Here is a 21,920-nt window from a genome sequence, read left to right as displayed (position 1 = left end):
TCAGTTTTGTAGTTCTGATTTATATTTGTGACTTTGTATTTTGAAAAGACAAACAGAAGAGCCCCCTGGGGGGTAGGTCCAGGCTATGAAAAGACAACCGGCTTACTAACCTGCTTACACGCTCCCTCAGCCTTTGTGTCATCTGCAAGCTTTGTCACCAGTGACTTTTTTTCAACTGTCTGCTTCCAGAATATTGATAGAAACATAAAACAGTGTAGGGCCAAAAACTGCTCCTTGCCAGCCCCACAGAAAAATATCCCATTCTGTGATGATTCCCCATTTACATCTTTAGACCTATGGGCTAACCCACGTTGAATCTATTTAATAATTATTTTTATCATAGTGGCCTATGCAGACTACTTTGTTATATACTAAGTTGAATACCTTACAGAAGCCTAATTATGTGACATCAGTAATATTATCTTTTTCAATCAAAATTGCCATCTCAACAAAAAGATATCACATCAGTTTTCTAGGATCTATTTTCTGTTAACACAAATTCATATGGATTATATATCCTCTTTTAATTCTTTGGTCACTGAGTTTAACATCTGTTGTTTCATTGGTTTTCCAAGGAGATCTATGACATTATAGTAGGCCTATAATTAACCACATCACCACATTTACCTTTTTAAAATATGACATTGCTTTGACTTCCTTCCAGTCTTCTGAACTTTCAGAATCAGTAGAAACAGTCCAGAGAGCTCCTTAGTCAGCTTGGTCAAAACTCTTCCTTACAAGTTATCTGAATCTGCTAATTTAAAAAGGTCTATCTCTTGTAATAGGGTCGGAGTGTTGTTGTAGCTGTGATGGACCAGGAGATGTATAACAGGCAAGGATTTTTTTGTGTTATCTTTTTTTATTAGATCAGCTGTATAGCTGGGAGAGCTGTTGAGCAAGCTTTTAGGCCAGCTTTAGCCATTTACACATAACATCCACTTTACTGTGAGAATAAAAAGTCTGTCGTCATTTTATGATACAACTGCATCCTCTGACTTTTTCTCTAATAAAGACCAGATGTATTTATCAAGGAAGTGCAGAAAAAAATGGATGATCACTGACAATTCTACCATGTTCTTCAAGAAATAGACACAAACCATTTTTAAAGTATTTTTCTTTCTAGTATACTTCAAATAATGCTTTTTTATTGTCTTTGCTAACCATATAATTCCCTTTGTAGCTTTCTGATTCACTTACCAATTTCTACAGTTTGGTGTCTTCAGTTTGTTACATATATTATTGGAGTGTGGGTTTTTTTATATTTGCTTTTCCTTTAAGCCAAGATGACTTTTAATCAGTGTATTCTTCTTTTGAATTTGTCCGGATTATTATATTTGTGAGGGCATCCAGTAAAATGTTCTTAAACAGTGACCAGCTATAAACCACATTTTTCTGTCTAAATTTGTTCTCCCAACTGACTTAGCATATCAGTTTTTACCTTTCTGAAATAGGTTCTTTTAAAGTATGTATTTTAATAGTTTGGACTTAATTCTGTTTACCCATAACAAATATAATCAAGTCGCAATCCTATGCTACTAATTTTTAGTTCTGCGATCAATTCCCTTTTATCTGTCAAGATAAGGTCTAATATAAAATGCCCCTGTGTTGGATGCATCAATTTCTAACTCAAAAAGTGTTATCTATAATACTTAGAAAAAACAAAATGTTGTAATATGAGCTCCCAGCAAATGCCACTCAGACTACAATCCACCACGAGAAGACTATTCCCCCCTGCACATTATAGGTGGGTCCTTAAGGAGCTGATCAATATATTCTCTAGTGTGATTTGGTGGTCTGTAGCAGACATCAACTAGTATCTCATTGTGAGACTTATCTGTTAACACAGTGACCCATCAGCTTTTAAGATCATTTGTTTTTGAGACTTGGGAACAGGTAATGCCACTTTTTGACAGAATACAAATACTGGCCCCATCCTTTTTGCCCATTTGCTTCCTCCTAAAAAAGATATAACTGTCGCTCCTACCATTTCAGTTCTGCTAACAGTCCCCCAGTCTTATTAGGAAAGCATCTGGTTTCTCTCTCACTGGAGAAAAAAAAAATGCATCATGTCATAGGTGACGATGTATTGGCACCCACTTTCCCAAAATCTTAGACCTGCCCATGGAGGCAAGGGTTTCTGAGGGCGGTCTCTTTGGCTGGGCAGACTGCGCAGCTGGGGTGGAGCTGTACGAGCCTTCGAAGGCAAGACCTGAAGAAGATGGTCTTGCATTGGAAAGCTTCTCCGAGTCCATCCCACCCTGGGTCCACCCACCCTAAGACATCCGGGCCTATGAGACTAAAGTCAGTTCCTTATTCCCGGTTCCTTATTCAGGGTTTGTTGTTTCAGAGGAAATCCTTACACAAGTCAAGGTTGTTAGTCATGATCAGGACAGGCTGAAGAGTGAGAATTGCCTGCGAAGTGTATATTTACTCATTTAAAAAAAACCTAAAAAATTGCAATAGCATCATGGATCAAGCACATGGCCCTGAACAAGGAGCTGAGACGGGCTGGGATGATGGGGTGAAAATCCTTTTCGGGTGGGTGCCATTACTGCTGCCCGTCCCCAGGAGCGAGCACACATCGCTGCGGGATTTCGGGCTCCCCAGCCTGTCTCATCCGTGGCTCGCGCGGGACACGGACTGGCTTTGGGAAAGGGACCCGGGATCCGGAATAAAGCCCTGGGGAATAAAGAACCAGCTGCAGCCGCATTGCTGGCCTGAATCGCTCCTCCGGGGGCGGAGGTGGTGCCCCCCGCGCCCAGCTGGGCATCCCGCGCTCCGCCTGCCCCGCCCCGCCGTGCCCCGCCTCCCCGCCGGCCCCGCCCCTGTTCCCATGGCGACGGCCCGGCGTCCCAGGGACTGCCGCGGCGGCGGCGCGGGGTGAGCGGGGCTTGCAGCCGTGCGGGGAGGCTGGGGGGGGCAAGGGGCTGCCTCTCGGGGCCCGGAGAAGCCGGTTGCGGCTCTGCTGCCTGCACAGACCCGGCTGGGAGCAGCCAAATACCGCCCCCGCCCCCGCCGGAGCGTCATGAGCTGCGTCCAGCCTCAGCCCTCCCCCCCCCAGGTTTTCCTCTCCCTCTTTTTTTTTGAGGGGGTCCTCTTTGGTTCTGGGAGGTGCAGCCAAGCATTGGGGTGCACTTGGTCCTCGCACGGGTACTTAGGGCCTGTGTGAGCATCTGCACTGGTGGGGTTGGCTGCTGCGGTGACGACCGGGGCATCATGCTTTGCCAGCCCGGTGGCCCAGGACAGCTGTGGTTCAGTTTGGCCCGGCCCGAGGGTGCAACTCTGCCTGCCTGAAGGCTTCACCTCTCTGTCAGTTCGTTAGTGATGGGAAACTCGGACGCTGGCCTTATTCCAAAAGCACCTTGATGCCCACCTTGTTGGGATGGCCTGACCCCAGTGGTCTTTCCTGCCAAGTGCAGGGGGGCTGGACCGGATGGTCTGTAAGGTCCTTTCCAGCCCCTAACAACTATGAAACTGCACTGAGACTTGATGGAGGTTTCAAACGTGCTTTATTGTTGTCTTTCCCCACCTTGCCGCAGAGATCCGTGGCCTTCTGCTCAGTCCACGCTCGGTTGGAGTCTCCATCCCCCTGCAGCTGACACCTGTTCTTTGATTTCTACAGCCACTCTTGTCACTGCCAAGCCTTAGAGCAACATCTGCAAAGGTACTTGGGCATTACAGGAGCTGACCTCCGGGTATCTGCCACTGAATGCAATTCACAGTCTCGAGCTGGATGCTTAGGTACCCCAGAAGGTACATGGGGGAAATTAGGCTCCTACAGGCAGGATTTTCAGAAACTAGTAAGATGAGTGAAGAGCTGCATGAACTTGCCCATAGAAAAGGCCAGAGAGAGGAGTAGGGCCTCAAATGTAGTTAGGCATCTGTTTCTACTTGTGATTTCCAACTGTGACCTCTGTCCTCTAGTTAGATGCTTAAGACAGGTCACCCATTCTTCTGAAACCCATGGGAGACCTAACTCTTTTGTGCCCAAAGCCTCAGTGTTTCAGACCATGGACCATCGTTGTGCCTGATGTTGAAGTGAGGGATTAACCCAAAGGCTCTCATATCCCGTCTGAGTGCCTGATTCCCCAGATTACAGACTTTTTCTCTTGCCTACTCTTTTTCTTTCTATCTGTTATATTCAACATAGTATAAAACAGAACAGCTTCAACAGGCAAGCTCTTCCCACCACCTGATAGCTTCATAGTTAAAGCGCTCTCATGATGCAGGGGAACCTGGGTTAAAGTCCATGCTTCAAGTTGAATGGAGAGGGGAATGAATCCTGGGCCTCACACACCCCAGAAGAGTGTTGTAACCTCTTGGCCTTTTACATACCATACTGTAATAAGATGTATAGCCTCCAAAAGTTTTATCTGTGGCGGGTTTTTATGCAGGACTTGATCTGGTAAGTGTGCTCTGCAGGCTACCAGATTGAGACCTGTACTGATAAATAGAGGAACATCTAGTTTAAGAATCCTATAAAAGTTTATATGTGAACAAGTATTTCAAGCTACTTGGCAATATTAGGATTTACACTATATGCACTAGGAGCCCCAGAGCTTTTCTGTCAGAAACATACATAGTGACTTTAGGTAGCACTTTGGTGAGAGTTGTGAGGATTTAAGTGGTGTTTTTGAATTCTTAAATTATTTTGAAGGTTAAGCGTAGGCCCAAATCACCAAAAAAACAGGTATTTCTATACTAGGCAGGACTATGGTCTACCTAGTTTAGTTTCTGGGTTGTTTCTGATGATGGCTAATACCGATGCTACTGTTTAATCATATGTTATATGACAAAAGCATTTCCCTGTATTATTTTTAATTGCCTTGAAAATTCATGTTTTCCCTGATTTCTCTATGCTTAATATTGTTGTTTAATTTGTAATGTGTATTTGAGTGTGTATTTAACATGTATGTGTGCTGCTGTATATAGATGAGATGCAGATTCAGCTGTAAGGTATGTCAGGGTCAAATGGGAATTTTGCCACTAACTTTGGTGGGCTTTGGCATGTAATCCATCTTCCACTGAAACAATGGAAAGACCCCCATCAGCTTTTTAAAGGCCAAATTGTGCTGTTAGAAAACATGGCATTCTTTAGACCTTCAGAAGAAATTGTTAGTCATTTAAATCTCTAGCAAGAGCAGAGATTTATTAAGATAATATTACAAATTCTTCATGAAAATTACCACAAGTACTTTCTTGGTCGTGTAATCTTCGTAAGCTTTTTTGTATAGGTCTAATTTGTATGTAAAGTTTATTGTAATGGTTTAGCAACAAGAAGAAACCACTACAAATTCTATAAAAGTGTCAACACAAAAAACAAAGTCAAACTGAACAAAACCACTAAAATTAAAATTAAACAAAAACTAACCCAAACTGAATGTATCTTGTAGTCTGAAGCTGTCTAGGTATGAGCCAAGGTGCGTCATAATCATTAACTGGGTAATAAGTGATGAGAAGGATAGCTTTTAAAGTCCTACTTTGTCTCTGGTTTTAGATGGTCCCAAAGCTAAATCAGGGATTCTAGATTGAACTCCCTCTTAGAAAAACTCCTTTCCTTTCTGTTCCTAGAGACATATCATGCTTTATACAAATTAGCTACGTGGTCCTTTTTTATTGTTTTTTATGACTTGGTGACTTGAGGTCTTTGTATGAAAAGGTATCACTATATACTGTGCATTAGTTTGCTTATATAATGTTTAGCTTTCAGTAGTACTAAAACCCCAAAGGAATACCTCAATAATGAAGTGCCTTATTATAATAGTGTGCCATTCTCAGTAATGGGATAAAACATGTGCTCTTCAGAAACTGCAGTGCAGTTTTTGTATGGTTTTGTTTGAAAGCAACAATGAAATGGATCACTTTGCAGAAAGCCTGTTTTAAATAAATCGTGCACAGCTTTTGATACAACTCAGTACAGAACGGAGTGGTATCTCTCAGCTGTTTCTTATACCTATCACAAAGTAAATATCTATTTGGTAAATTTAACAAATAGCTAACTCTTCCCCCTTTTAAAAATCTTGTTTTCCCATCCCTATTAAAAGTTTGTGCCTTGAGGCCTGCCAGCAGGGCTTGCAATACCTACATTAAACCAAATTTAAAAGTAAGGGTGCTCCTGCTGCTAACGTCCTCAGATCACAGACATGCAAAATGAAGGAAGTGGCAGCTGAAACTTTAATGGTGGGAAGAGCAGACTGAATACTTGGGGGGGAAACAAAGTAGCTCTATGTGACAAAAAAGTCCTATTAGCATTGATGTACTTCAGAATGACAAGCCAGTCTGTTCTATATAATGAGGGGGGTGGTCTTTTCAGTTTTGTTTTGCATAAGTAAAATCCTTTGTTCATATACCTTTACTTAAGGTTATTAATTTAAATGATTGTTGCTATTATTTATCATTTTGTAGGTTAATACAAAGTCTTTTGTTTCACTATATTTCACACTAGATGTTTTATTATAGCTGCAGTATTCCTATTCATTTAATAAGGTGCTATTCATATTTGAGGTTCCAGATAATTGGGGGAAAAAAATCACTCCAGATCTGACTTTGAACTCAGATATATCAGGTGCCCTCAAATATATTGGGAATATCCCAGTACAGGGATGTAAAACCAATGTACAATTACCAGAATCAGTCCCAAAGCTGTAACTTTCAAAGACCCCGTTCCCTAAGACCGATGCACATTTATAAAGTGCACAAGTCTTTGCAGAATTGTGGCCTAATTTTGCTCACAATGTAACCAAACAGAAACAGACAGTAGATGACGAAATACAAAAGAATGGGTCTGAAAGATAGTGATTTTACATCATATGTATGTAATTCTTTTTTTAGTTCAGAATGAGTATATTGCCTCCTGTGATGATCCAAAGCCCAAAGAGGCATCCCAGCTTCCTAGAGAAGATGGTTTGCTCTTCATCAAAACTTGCAAGGTATGTGAGTATTTATCTTTCTTCAAAGACATTTTTCGTGTAAGTAGCCTCAGTCATGAATCTTAGAGAAAAATTGTAGTTTGGTTTGGTTGTTGGCGGTTTTTTGGTGGGGGAGATATATAAAAAGGTAAAGTTTAAAGATGTGGAAAGTTAAAAATGGCAATAGGAAATCCAATTGTCTTTTTAGAAACAAAGATAAAAGCTTAAATGATCTTGTCATTTAAATTATATTAGAATATTATTCTGATATCATTGTATTATATTTGTGTATCATACCATACAAAAATAAAAATAAAAAAGCACAAAAACACAAATAACTACAACCACATAATTTTTTAAGTCATCATAATTTCATAGGCTGTGAATTAGGAGGATATATTAATCAAGGTCAGAGATAAAAAGCATGTTAAGATGGCTTGGAAGGGTTCTGGCAGGGGAGAAGACAAGTTCTGGGGAACTGTGGTGGGGTGTTACAGGAGAAAGGAATTGTAGTGAAGACAAGGGAAATGGTAACAAAAGAATCTTATTAAGGTCTAAAGCAAGTGGCAGATTCACAGGAGTGTAGACTACATTGTAAATGATCCACCTCCTCTCTATGCTCCTGAGTCAGCCACACTTGAACAAAGTGGAGAGGCTGCCAAATTGCATGATCAGAAGCTGGAAAGCTCTGTATGAGCTACGGAAACTCTTAAACTTTGAAACATTTCACTAGCCTCTATCTACTCAGTTCATATCTGGCTGAAGTTGGATTGTACAGACTGAGCTAGGTAAAGAGGCTGCCTCAAGTACAAGAGAACATAGTTGAACCCAGAAATAGATTTAAGGAGGACCTAAGGGAGGGAGGCAAAAGCAAAAAAAATGAAAGAAGGCACCAATGCTTTTGAGTCAGGTCTAATAAGAAGATGCCAAAGCAAAAATAATGCCAAAGAAACCTAGTGGTACCAACCTCTTTTGCCTCAGCATACTTCAGATTGTTTGAAAGCTTTCTTGGTATTTTAAACAATATCTTGAATTTTTATTGAGGGCCGTTAATAATTTTACTGGATATTTTTCAAATATGGAGCTAAAATATTTAGTAACTCCATATTTAGTAACTTCATAATACTGAGAAAACTCAACTCTTGAGTTAACAGTGGAGGGGTAACACAAAATTAGATAAATTTTAAATTGTAGGCATAGCCCTTTATTCTTTGTGTGACTTGTTTTATTGTATGATACACAGACCTGCTTTGTCAGTCTTGTTGTAGTTTACATGATTAAAGAATCTTTCAGGAGAAATAATTAGATAATTTTGCTTTATCGATCTATATAGCAAACACTTGTATAAATAGGAAGTGTAAAATGCTAGCAGGTATGTAATGGTCATCAATAAGAAGACTGCAAAATTCTCTTGGACGTAATAAAGAGATCAGTTTTAAATTGACCATAGTCTATTTCACAGGCAAAGAATTTCTTTAAATAATCTGTTTATTAAATGTGGGGACTCATTATGCCAATAGCGGAGAATTAGAGCTGAAGCTAACTGGTAAAACAAGTGACAACCTCTGGAACAAAAGTGAAAGTGCCTGTTGCCAAATGCTTTTCACAGCACTATTTCACTATTATGATACAAGTGAAAATTCTAAGTAAGTGTATATGATACTTAAATGTGCTGTTCTGTGACTGTTTCTAAAACAACCTCCATTTTATATTAATGCATTTTATTGATAATAGTTTATAGTAGGAGTTTTATTCTTTTTCTTTTTGTTGTAATTTAATTTTGCTTTTTGCTTTTTGGAGCATAAAGTAATATAGTCTATCTGTCTTTTCTTTCTTCCTGGAGCACCAGTATTTTTGATGATATCTAGACAGGTCTGAAAGAAGTCTTTATTAATTTCAGTAGTATGATTATTCTTTTTAGGATAGATAGCTGTCTTTAATACAGTAAAAGATATTGTAGGACTTACTTAAGCAGTAATTGATATACAAGTTGTCTGTTCTTTTTTTAGTTCCTGGTGGTAGCTGATTGTTAGTTGAAGTCTGCAGGATGCTCCCTATCATATCAGCATATTATTAAATTGAGTGAACACAAATGTCCTTCTAAATTGCAATTTTGTGATTCAACTCTTTTTATACTCTTGTGTGGTGTTAATATATTCTCAAAAAAGCAGAGAAGGGGCAACAGGCTTTCCATTCATCTGACCAAGGATTACATTTACATCACAATGTAAATTAAACTGTAATTACAATTTTGCTACTTTGTGTTTTCTATTTTATTTTTTTTCATACCTGAAGTTAGAAGTTAGGGGGTTGTGGAAGGAGGCGGAAGAGAGTTTTCTTCATCAGACCTGAGATGCAGAGGTCTTTTTTATATAGTATACAGTGTGTGTCTATTATGTGTTATCTAAGTATGTCCCTATGTACTTAAAACAACTTGTTTTTAACTACATAGACACAAACTGCTTTTCAAGTACATATTTTTATATGTACTTAGATAAGCACATTACATCTTGCAGGGTTTTTATTTAATATAATTGCCATAGTATGTCCCTTTATTTAGATTGTCTTAGTTTGAGTTGGAGATTTGTCATTTGGATTATACTTGATTGATTATCTTGTCCCTTTCCTGTGCACTTTTATGTTATCAGCACCATGTTCAATATATGTTTTCTTTCTATCTACCAGCATAAATTTAGCTTCATAGTTCACTAGTTTAAATGTGCAAAGTGCAGAAATTCTTAGATCTGTAGTTCAAACAGCAAGTGCTAATCATGAAATTAATGTGAATACCTGGCATATCCCTAAAAATGTCCACTATTATACTATTTTGAATTCAATATGATACATTTTCTAAACAGATTACTGTAACACTTTTTCATATCTCATATTTACCCCAAAATAACAGTCTTCAAATTTAAGATGACTCCCTGATAATTAGATCCTATACATGCAAAACTAGAAATCTGTTATAATTTTCCATGTCTAGAATCTCATTATTGGAGGGTTGTCTTAAATTCACCGTCACCACCACCTCTGCTGAGGTGAAGAAAGCAGAGGCAGGGGTACAAACAGTGGGGAAAGTGGCAGTGGGAGGGTAGGCAACCTCAGCCTGCCCCTTGCCCCTTTGTCCAGCACCTACGCACCCTGGTAGTTGCCCCTCTGCCATCTGTCCTCCTTGCCACTTGCCCCCTGGTGTCTGCTTTCCTGATCATTTGCATCCCCCTGCCACAACTTGGTGCTTGCCACCCCAGGCACTCACCGCCACACCATGTAATCTCCCCTGTATTCCCCTCACCTACACTGCACAATCTGCCCCACGCTCTCCCCCTGGCATTATGCAGTTTCTCCTCAACTCCTCCTCTGTGTACACACACACACACACACACACACACAGAGTCTGTTTTAGGCCAGAGCCAGAGCCCATGTTGAGTGGGGTAAAAAAACTTGTTGTGGATTTGAGTAAATATGGTAAATGACGTTCATGGACTGTCTTTGTCTCATAGAGCAGTAAGCAACACAGCCAAGTACTGCACGGATGTAATATGTGCAATATGTGTATAAAACCTCTTCAGGAAAAACTAGAGTAAAAGAATTTACATGCAATACTAACACGGACTTTTTTATTTTTGAGTCTTTATACAATTTAAATGTTTGTTTAATTATTATAACAGAATAAAAATTAGTTCACATTACATTTCTAGAAGTAATAGTCTCTAACATGATGTTCTCAGGTGCAGTTGGAATTCTTTTTACTATCAGTGTACGCTGCACTTGGAAAATTGAGCATCTTTTGTGTACGGCAGCTTGAGACTTGAGAGGGAATGTTATCTGAACATGAATTGTCTGTCACTCCAGCTTTCAACCTTAACCTTAAACTCAAACACATTGAATACAGTAGCAATCACTGGTCATTAAAGCAGGCCCTTCATGAAGTCGATTGCTCATTAGGATAAAACCTCGGGATTTTGCCTAAGTTACGATTCTCCTTAATCCCATTCTATACAAGAAATCAACATGAACTAATTTTTTTAAGGGTTAGTACAAAACAGGTCTGACACTCTGGGTGATCCGTGGTGATAAGAGAAAAATTATGATTCCATTTTAGGAAAAAGTTTGTGACTACAAGAAGTTGTGCTAATTAACATTGATTTAATTAGCACAACTTCTTCTAGTGTAGTTTTTACGCTTGGGTAAACAGGCCCTTAAAGGCTACAGCCAACTTTTCTTCCTTCCAGAAATAAAGATTTGAAATACCTACAGACCAAGAAATTAAAAAGATACTTGTATGTATTTATGGAGTGTGTCTGATACATTACTTTGTCAATATTTCAATATTTATCTCTGCTTGGCAATGAAGATATGTTATATGTACTTCAGATTTCTACCTTAGCACTTCACAGTGTTTCTTTTAATTTTTTCATTTACATTTAGGATTCATTTGATCAAAGACAAAGATGCCATAGATCATTATTTGGCGATGAATATCAAAGGGTTGTCAAAACAAGAGGCTGCTGCGTAAGTATGGCCTTTTTGAGGCATTTTAACATACAGCAAGTTTATTGTTTCCTTTGTTTCTAGTCATCATAATCATTGAAATCTAAATTTCCCGAGGCCTTACACCTTTTCAGTGGAACTTGGCATTTAAAAATTAAAACTGATATTAAATAATGATGGTTCACTTCCACTGATCTTACATATATCAAAGCATTTAATTCTATGGCTTTATTAATTTTCATATTTACCAAGGTATTATTTTACATTTGCAATGTTATGGTTAAGATTGTGTCAGTAATTGTATTTGAAATCACCTTTTTTTGTTCTCAATGGAAACCTCTCCTGGGGGTTGACACTTCATATACAAGAATAAATATTCTTGTAATTTTGAATTAATATTTAGGCAACCCCAAATACTGATTATTTTTTAAAGGTGCAGCATTTAGTACACCATTAATTCTTTGAAAAGTCGATGAATAAAAACAATCTAGATACCTTTTGATTTCTTACCGCTTTTCTTACCGCTAAGTTATTTACACTTTAAAATTACAAGTCTATAGATTGACTACTTTTGCTGGAGTGTTTTAACAGATCGGGGGTTTGGCTCCATCAAAATTAATGAAGGAATCATAACAAATCTGAATTACTGATAGCTAAAATAGGATGATTTATTTATTTCAATATTTAAATAATAAAAATATGCCTATACAAGGGCTCTAGGCACCTTAACAATTAATATTGCAACATAGCCCCAGCAGCACTAAAACAATCAATCAGTCAGACAGGAACTCCGACCAGCCAGCCACATACTAAAAAATCTTGTTTCTCCCCTTCACTATTCCAAGAATATTCCTTCAACTATCTCTAAAAACTCTTATTACGTAGATTTTTCTTACAGCATGTCTTGAAGGTCACCAGATTCAGGCTATTTTTGACCAAAGGGGTGAGTTAAAGAAGTCCTGACATCCTAACAAAGAATACCTTGCCAGCTGTAGCCCTCTTTCTTTTATAATAATTCAAGCCTGGCACCTCTACTTACCATTGCTATGGCAATATGATAGCTTTAGTAATTGTGAAAGCTCTCTGAAGTATCAACAGAAAAGATTCTAGTGTAACTTGGTATGAAGTGCTAGGAAAGCATTCTGCGTTAAAACAAACTTATTCTTTCCTTTCTGTGGACTTTTTAAGAGGGACTCTTCTGGAAGGCAAATACAAATGGATCCAAATCATGTACCAGATTATGACCCTCTGCGCATTGATTAAGGAATTAAGAGATTTAAATTGCCCTTTTTGCTCCTTTATATGAGTTGTTTGTCATGCATCACAGTGCAAGAGATGAGGCTAATTCTAGTCACATGACAACTGGAGCAGTGTCAGTGAGCTGGAATTGATAGTAAGTAGAACCTTGAATCCATTTCCTTAGCATACAAGACAGCATGGTTGGGCCAGCATGACTGATGGAGGAAACTATGCCAAATATAAGAGCTGGTCTGAGTTACTTCTCCTTTTTCCCCAGTGAAGAAGTAGTCTAGTCCCTGGTCTTCTGCAGAGGCAGCACAACTCTATGCTGCCCTTCATTTAATAGTTGTGATACAAGTGTGTAAAGGACAAATCTTTCCCTCTACACGCTGTGGGAATAGACAAGCTTGAATGGAGTAAAGCTAATATGTTTCCATTGTGCAGAGAGAATGAAGAGCAGAATACGGGGAACGTGTATGGGAAGAAACATGTTCACTTATGATTACCCTTTTAATATGGAGAGACAGGAAAGCTTGTTATGGTAAACTATAGCTACAGTGATGGGAAACTGGCTTTCCCTACTGAGAGAGCAAGGTTTGCTTCCCTACACTGCCCAGGAGGAAATACTGCACAAGCCATTACTAGGCACAGAAATATCTTCCCTGTGATCAGATATGAAACCAGTATGATCTTAGGTAAACTGGTGCACCTGGGTAGATTCTAAGTTTGATTAGATCAACTGTCAGCCATCTTAGAGATTTCTGTAAGATTTTTTTTACATTATTCCTAAATACAAAAAGTGCTGTGGCTGTGAAACAGTCAAAAACAGTTCAATGCACAATGAGGTGAAAATGTACCATCTGTCCTTCAATACCTTTGGTGCCAGTGAGGTGCTATTTGTAAGTTTTCCTAGTGCTTCATAATGTGCTATTCATCAAAGTTATTAAAGCTTCTTGAAGGATTAAAACTGAAACACCATATGCATCTTTGTTCATATACCATATGAGCAACGTCTTTTAAAAGATCATGTTGATTATTCTTACCTTAGATTATTAATTAATACTAAAAATACATGAAGTTAACAACTGTTGGAACAATTCAACAAGCCTGCATCCTAATGCTGACAATTAGCAATTGTCAGCATCAGGACCTGGGTAGTGCCCTCATCCAGGTTGCAGACTGGGGACTGGTCAAGTCCTGATTGTCAAAATAATGGGGCAACCCACATTTTGGCACCATACAAACCAGCCATAATGATGTTCCACATATTTTGTGAAACACTTTTGTGGCTGGGTTGCTATTTTATGGTGCCATAAATTTGATGATCATATGGCATATTGCTATTCATGATGGGATTAATATAGTAATTGCTCCATTACTGTATGATGCCAGGAGCCCCAGATGCTGCTTCCTCCACCACTCTGGCTACAGCAGCCTGTATCCCTGAGCTCTCCTTCCTTCTCCTGCTTCCAGTTCCTGTCTTGCCCCTGGAGTGGAGTGGGATGGGGTGTTGCAGCCTGACATGCCTGGAGAGCTTGCAGCCTGGGTAGATGTGCAGCAAAAGAGCTGAAGATGGGTTTGGGGATGCCTGGTGCAGCTTGGGAAACTCATGTTTCATGCTGGTGCAACCTACAGGGCATGGGGCCCTAGCTACTTAAAAGTAGGACAGCCGTGTTCTAATACATGGGGTCTCAATCTAAATGCTGTCACAATCTTACTTACCCTTTCCACATTGATAATTGGGAGGGGGGTGACAAATAAATAGAATGAAAAGACTTGAAGATGGGTTCTGGAACAGAAAATATTAAGAATCACTTTTCTTGCATGTTTCTAGTAACACATAAGAAGGTTAATTTGTTTAATACCTTTTTTTAATTTGACAATGCATATTTGAACAATATAATGATCTTATATGCATTATGTAATTATTCTTCATAAGTTTATTCCATAAAAATAAATCCTTCAAAATCCTTCAAATTTTCCTAAAAGTTTTTCCTACTTTATTTGTCATCCCACTCTGGACGGGTAAAATTTTAGTGGTCTATGAATAAGGGAATGCCTGTGGTTCTCTCCTTTTGCTAAATGATTTTAAAAAAGCATTATGGGGAAACAGTCTTCTGTTATATGTCTGACCTTGAACCATGAACAAAAACTTTACCAAAATGAAAATGATTCCTTAAAAAGTGTGTTTGCCATAATCTTGCTCACATAGTAGGGAAGTGAGGAGTTTTTTTTTTCTTAATCTTTATGAATGTGGCTATGATATAGATCAGTATTATGTAAGTGGAAGGGAGTATGTTGATAATTAGAAAAAGATGTCTAATAATGTTGAGACATGATGATTATCTGTCTTTTCAAGGTCATTTCCTCTTGTTGTGTCTGTAGCCAACTATTTGAAAAAAAAAGCAAGGGTTCCTCTCTAGCAAAATATAGCTTCTCTCCTCTTTCATGATTTAGGCTGTTATAAACTTGTGCTGTGGTTCTGTCACTGATTCCTTTTGCTGATAGTTCATACCTTGGTTTTGATCCACAAATCCATTAATAGATCACATCATAGCTATGTTAAAGATCTTCACCTAACAAATGTCATAAAAGTTGATCTCCTCAGGGATAATGTAGTCACAAGCTCAGAATGAATCATGTGAAAGCTATGAGTAATGCCTCTCTCAGTCAAGGAGGTCACTGCATGTAATGAACCTCCAAAGCAGGGGTTCTGAGTGTCTGAAGGCTGGGTGTCTTCCTTCTAAGGGCCTTGCTTCATAAATAAACACAACGTGGAAAGATTTGGTGCAGGCTAAAAGGTCTGGGTAATTTAAAATTTAACCCTAAATAAAATATTAACTACTTAGGGCACCCAAGGATAAGGCATTTAAATCATGTCCTAATACTATCCATGTATGAAATCCTGTTGATTTCAATGTGGAGCTTACTGCTTAATCTAACCATGACTGCTAATTCTTGTAGGAACAGTAGCTTTTCTCCCCTTATAAAAACTCATTACATTATTACTCAGGGTTGTGTGATGATCAGTCTCTCTTCAAGTATTTGCACCTCATTAAGCTCCTTACATTTTTTCTCAGCACCTTGCCTCTATTAGCTTGAAACTGACAGAATCTGGTCAATTTCAGAGGTGCTAATGGCATAGCACTAGCAGAATAGCTAGAAGGATTAACCCTCCACCCCATGTCACACCTTTTTCTGATTATCACATGAGCCCATTATATGTAGCTTCCAGTGTATCAGTATAGGCATACCCTGCATTTCTCTTGCATAAGTAGAGACATCCTTCTGTAAGCCAGTCTCCAGGGTTGTCACCATGCTTGTAGGTTATAGCCAGCTTGCCCTGAATGATCTAGGAAAGGGGTGTCCAAATCACTTGGCCCCACAGGCTGGATCCAGACTTTAGGGATTCTCACAGACTGGACAACCCACCTCTAGTGGTATCTTGTCAGTTGTCAGTATGGTTTCCAGAGCACTGCATCGGAGTGGCTCTAGGACCTAGTGGCTGAACACCTCTACTGCTTGCTTCCCACCATTTCTCCTGCCACCAGTTTTAATTGCCAGCAGTAACCAAAGACCCCCAATTTGGTGGCAGGCAAAGGGACAGGGGGAGCAAGCACTGGCACCGGTGTTCACTCCCAGAGTTCCTGGGGGAGCAAACTATACCAGTGCAGTGGTTCCAGCAGCCATCCCAACAAGCCTACAGACTGGGCAACAGGCCACCAACTGGGCAGCTCTGGCCTAGGATAAGGGAAGACCTTATGAAAAGAACTGTATAGACACTTAGCCAAGAGATCATCTTATCATCAGATCACAAGTGTTGAAGACACTGGGAGAAATCCTGCTGGGACAGTGATTCCCAATCTTGTTAGACTCAGGAGATCCTTTGGAAAATGTCAGCTCTCAGCTTTCACTCATTCTTTTTTGACTATGGAAAATAATAGAACAATTATTCTGTTGCAAGGACTCAGAAAGACCACAACAGGTCAGAATGTTCTTGACACTGGATTCCTATTTCAACTCCCTGGGCATATCTTAGGCATGCAAACACTTACACATGATTCATAATAGTGAGCAGCAGACCACAATACCCTTAAAAGGATTTTGGCATCACCCTGTTGAGGATCATTGGTCTAGGATGTTAATCCATTTAGGTATGGTCCTGTAGCTACCATATTTACTCATTCTAAGATGAGGGGTTTCCCTGCCCATGTTAAATGGGGTGAGGGTGGGGAAAGGCTCTCATCTTAGAATTGAGTACAAGAGGTTGGTGAGGGAAGGTGGCTGCTATGGCTTGGGCTCCAACTCTTACCTGGGGCTGGGGCTGGGGCTGTAGCCCTAGCCCTAGCTGCTGCCTGCTCTGCTCCCCCTACCACCTTTGCATCCTGCCATCTCTGTCCTGGAGCCTCTACCCCCCATGTCCTCCCCCCACGCAGCTTATTCTTCCCTGCCTACCCATCTCCCTTCCCATCTTACCTTTGCTCCCTGCCAGCAGGCTCCACCCACATTGTAGCCTGGGGCACTGAGCAGTCTGGCCCTGTAGCAGCAGTGTGTAGTTCTCACAGCTGCTGCAGGGGCTAAGCTGGACTGAGGCCTTGCTCCTTGCCCCAGGCGAGAACAAGGACATGGGAAGGATGGAAAGCGGGGAGCAGAAGCTGGGGGACAAAGGGGAGCAGAGGCTGAGGGAAAAGGAAGAAGTCAGAAGCAAACAGAGGCTGGGAGAGGAGCAGGAGGGAGAGCAGAGTCTGGAGAGGCAGGGGCAGCAGAGGTTGGAGGAAGTCCAAGAGGGAGAATAGAGGCTGCAGAGGGAGTGGGAAGAGGGCAGCAGAGGCTGGGCTCGGGGGATAGGGTGAATCAGAGGTTGAGGGAAGGGAAGAGAGGTGCAGAGGCTGGGGGGAGGGGCAAAAGCGGGGAGCAGAGGCAGAGGGAGAAGGGGAGCTTAAGGCTGCATGGGGGCATGCATGGGGCAGAGGTGCAAGGGGGCCAGGCGCAAGCAAGGGTTCGGGTGGAGGGGAATAAAAGACTGAGCTGGGACATCAAGTGAGTGTCTTAGGAAAGAAGAGAAGCTGCAGAGCAGCAAAGAGAAAATATTCCTTTGCTACCCTTGCCAAGTCAGTTCAATACATATTCTAAAACTATTTTTATAGTGTTAAGGGAGTAACTGGCATTGATCAGGCAGATATTTTTGGTATTGCTGTATGAATGTAAATTGTTGAAGGACAGTAGAAATCTGAGATCTGTTATATGGGTGGCAACAACAGAAGAAGATAAAGGAAGGGTGCTACTCATGGAAAATGAAGGAAGGATGCCAAGGGTTGGGTAATAGGATCAGCTAATCGGCAGTTGGGGCACTTATGGGTGACTACAGCCTCTTCTTTTCTCCCCTGGTTAATCTGGTTAATGCTTAGCTCCAGTGGTGCACTGCTTCAAGCTACATCTTTTCTCTTGAACCAGAGGCTGTGTTAAAGAAGATGGGCACATCAGTAAAAGGCAGCAGAGTAAACTGCACCTTCCTTCCCCTGCTCAGGCTTCTACTGCAAGGTTTCGCAGCTGACAGCCTTTATATGTGACCTAGTGAGCTGCCTCCTGCAACCCCTTTTGGGTTCTGTGACACTGATAGGACATTGTGGGCCTCTCGTATCACTTCTTTTGCATTTTTCATGGCTACTTATGCTTCATATTTTTAATTTAAAATTCATTTAATGGGAAAGGGAAAATCATTTAAAAGAAATCTTTCCTTTCATAACAAAAGAAACTCAGAATTTAAGCACTTGGTCTGAAGTTCCCTGTAGATGTACTATTTTGGGAGAGGGAAATGACACAAGGTACACACTGAGTTAGAGCATATTTTAAAAATGTCTTTACTATTGTTTTCACAATATTACTTAAATATGTATTTTTCCATGTTTGAATAATTCCTAATAATCTTACTTGTCATGACCAGGATTCAGTGTTTATTAAATAACTTTCCAAAAGATAATTTGATATTTAGAGAGAGATATTCTTGGTCAAATGAATGAGATCTCTGAATTTCAGGCCTGGCATACATATAATTTAGTGTAATTAGGAGATGATCTAAAGAAGAGAACTGGGGTGGGGGTGAATGATTTTTGCCTTTCCTGAAGAAACTTCTCTATGCATTTGTGTAATGTGAAAGGTTTTTCTTGAAAAGGTTAAAAAAGTTCTAATCAACTTCTGTACATTATGTAGAACTTCATTTTCTAAACTCTGCAAAAGAAAGTTTCATATTTAATGGGAAATCATGAATTATTCCATTTATTATCTACTTCCTCCTTTCAAAGACATGATCTGGATAAAAGGCGGGGTGAATAATTTCAAAAAATACAATACATTTTTAATGGGAAGGTGCAAACTACAGATTCTCATGACTATTAGCGAGTGTAGAGGAAACAGAATTTTACTTGCAAAAACTCATCAGACTCTTGCAAAGATAAAATACATGACATACTTTAATAAAAAAGAACACAGTGAGCTGAAGTTTTTCTTTTTTATGTAACTTGTTGTTTTTGCTAAGTTTGGTCTTATAGCTTTCTAGTGCTTTCATTTCTCAATAGTTCAACAATATTTAGTATTGAAGATAACACACAAGCTATACACAACTGACTTCTATTTCTGAAACAGTATGCAAAGGTAAAGCATAGATATACTACATTCAAAAACAGCATGAAATGCAAAAAGACAATTTAATTTGCCTTGATGCATTTGGGACCGTCTAATAATTCTCAGTGAATCTTTTTGATTTGTATAAAATCCTGTCAGTTTTTGCTTTTTATTAATCGCTGTCTCATCTATTTGTCCTTAGACTATGAATACCTGGGCACAGGGACTGTGCCTACTTGAGAGATACTATTATAAACAGATAGGGGATATGGATTTAATTGTAACAATGTGATGATACTTAACATTTACACAGTACTTCATATTAATCCATAGATGTGGTCTGATGAGGTATGTTAGGCCACTAATTAGCACTATCCCCATCTCAAATGTAATTTTACACATAGTAAGAGAAAGCTACAGAGAGGTTAAATGACTTTTCTAAAACTGCACAACATGAGTCAAAACTGGGATTGCATTGTGGAAATTGCTGGCTCAGAGCCTTGCATTTAGTTTACTTGATCAAGTATTAATTAAAAGAAAAGAATTAAAAAACACGGCATGTTAATAAGCGACAGTCTGTGGAAAAAAATTTGGAAACGCCACTGTTGTTTGGAATTACTTTAGGTTAATGGGTATTAAATTTTAGAAAGAATGTGAGCTATAGAGAATTCCTTGTTGCCATTTAAAAAAAAATGGTGGAGGATAATACTTTTTTCTCACAGTGCCTGAAGTATTAGGTAAAGATGTGTGTTGTAGTTCACAAAGAATATTTTAATATAATCATATAATAATTATTTTTAATATTATTGTTTTACAGCATTTATATTTAAGTTATAACATACCAAAATGCATTTCTAAATATATATTTGTATTGCCTATATTAGTGATGATTCATAATTATTACAGTAGTGAAAACAAGTCGTCTTCTTCATGCTTTTCCATTTGATGACTGATTCATTCTTCTATTTCTGCAATATTAAAGTGGCAGACTGCCTTTAAACAAAAGGCTGAATCCTCACTGAAAAATTACTAATCCATATTGGATTGTACAATGCAGCCAAAAACATAGTTTGCCTAGAAACATTATAGAAGATAACAGATAACTGATTCTATTACGGCACTGAAAATGATTGTCTCCAAATGCTTATATACTTATTATCTGGCATATTTCAGTTTTGCCTTTCCTGCTTAATAAATTTGAATAAATTTCTCCAACAAAAATCAGGGGTTTTTACATCAAATCTACACTGTTATTGGAGTTAATGCCAAATAAATGTCATGATCTTTAGTTACATGCACAGTTTCATAAACATATTTTTCAATTTTCCATTCTCTGTCTCTCTCTCTCCTTGTTTGTTGAGTAGTGTCTTCATTTTAAAGCATCCAGGGGTTTGGGTTTCAAGAATTCATACTTCTTCCATTAGGATACTTAAGCTTTATATATTTTAATTATTGGAGGAAAAAAACCCTTATGATAACATCTAATTCTCAGCCTTGTTGACAAAAAGTATCTGCTTTGAAAGTTAAGCATACATTGTTAATTAATGGCATTTAGTGTGTTTTCAAATCTGCTGTTTAATGAATATTAGTATACCATACAATTTAAAGTATAACTTTCCAGTGACTGTTTCATTTAAGACACAGTATTTAAGCAGACAGTTTTTAAACAAGGATAAAGGCAGCAGTGCCTTTCAGCTACAGAGTTCAGAACTAGTTCAAGCATCAAGCCAATATGTGGAGGGTACACTGGCCCTTTAAATTTTCAGTCCAGGTAAGATATGTTTTGGTTTACATATGTGAGTAACCTGGCTGAGTCAGTGGGCTACTCAACTGTTTAAAGTTAGAAAATCACCTAGGACTGGAGCTGAAATGTGTGGTCAATCATGATGCAACCCAAGAAGGTGTATGTATGCACATGGTATTTTACCAATCTGACCTTACTTTAAGCAACATAAGCTCAGGTAGTTGTTCAGTTAGTGAAATATTTCAGTTGTATATATAGACATACAGCTAAGCAGTCAAACTAAATTACTGCAATAATTCTGCTGTTTCAGTGTTTATGATTAAATACTTATATCAATCATAAGTGGTTTTCATCTTCAAAAATGCTCTGCAAAAAAGTGTAACCTTTTATTTTTAGGACCAGTTCACCAGTATATGCTACAGAATTCTTTGTTTAGAGGGTCTGGCTATCATTAAATAATAGGAATTTCCCCTTTTTAAGTGGATTCCCAAAGGATTTAATAGATGCTAGATTTTCAGATCTGATAACTTTCCTAATAACATTCTTATTACTTAATGTAGACATATTTCAAATTTTAGCAGGCCATTTCTGATTTCTCATTTTCCTTATATATGCTATGTATGTATTTGTATATAGAGTCAAATCTAGACAAACCTCTCAAATTTATCTAAGCAAACATTTAAGATGATTTTTGGATTTTTTTTTTTGTAATTCAGGTTATAAAGAGGTACATGACGATGAATGCTATTTGTTCAGTAAATCTCAAGCAAACTATCTTAATTTTGCTTTTGTGATTTTTGGGATCATAACCCACTGAATTTATTGTTAGACTTTGACTTGTCAGCTAAAGAAAGAAATGTAGGGTAAATCTAAGAAAGCTATTTTCATATAGCTTTTCAGGGTTATAATAATTA

General features: G+C 38.8%; 1 protein-coding gene across 1 annotated transcript in view; it reads left to right on the top strand.

Annotated features, from left to right (window-relative positions):
• Positions 1-3,536: 3,536 nt before the first annotated feature.
• TTC29 (tetratricopeptide repeat domain 29) overlaps positions 3,537-21,920 on the top strand; it is a 197,319-nt gene continuing 178,935 nt past the window's right edge. Inside the window, exons 1-3 of the mRNA XM_090034724.1 lie at positions 3,537-3,664; positions 6,832-6,929; positions 11,340-11,423. Coding sequence (XP_089890850.1) covers positions 6,838-6,929; positions 11,340-11,423 — 176 coding nt within the window. The 5' untranslated portion in view covers positions 3,537-3,664; positions 6,832-6,837. The remainder of the gene's footprint in view (positions 3,665-6,831; positions 6,930-11,339; positions 11,424-21,920) is intronic.

Source organism: Crocodylus siamensis, chromosome 2 (assembly GCF_052110815.1).
Source record: "Crocodylus siamensis isolate JL-2025a chromosome 2, ASM5211081v1, whole genome shotgun sequence".
Taxonomy (NCBI): Eukaryota; Metazoa; Chordata; order Crocodylia; family Crocodylidae; genus Crocodylus; species Crocodylus siamensis.
The sequence above is the reverse complement of the archived record's forward strand: the minus strand, read 5'-3'. Positions and strand labels throughout refer to the sequence as shown.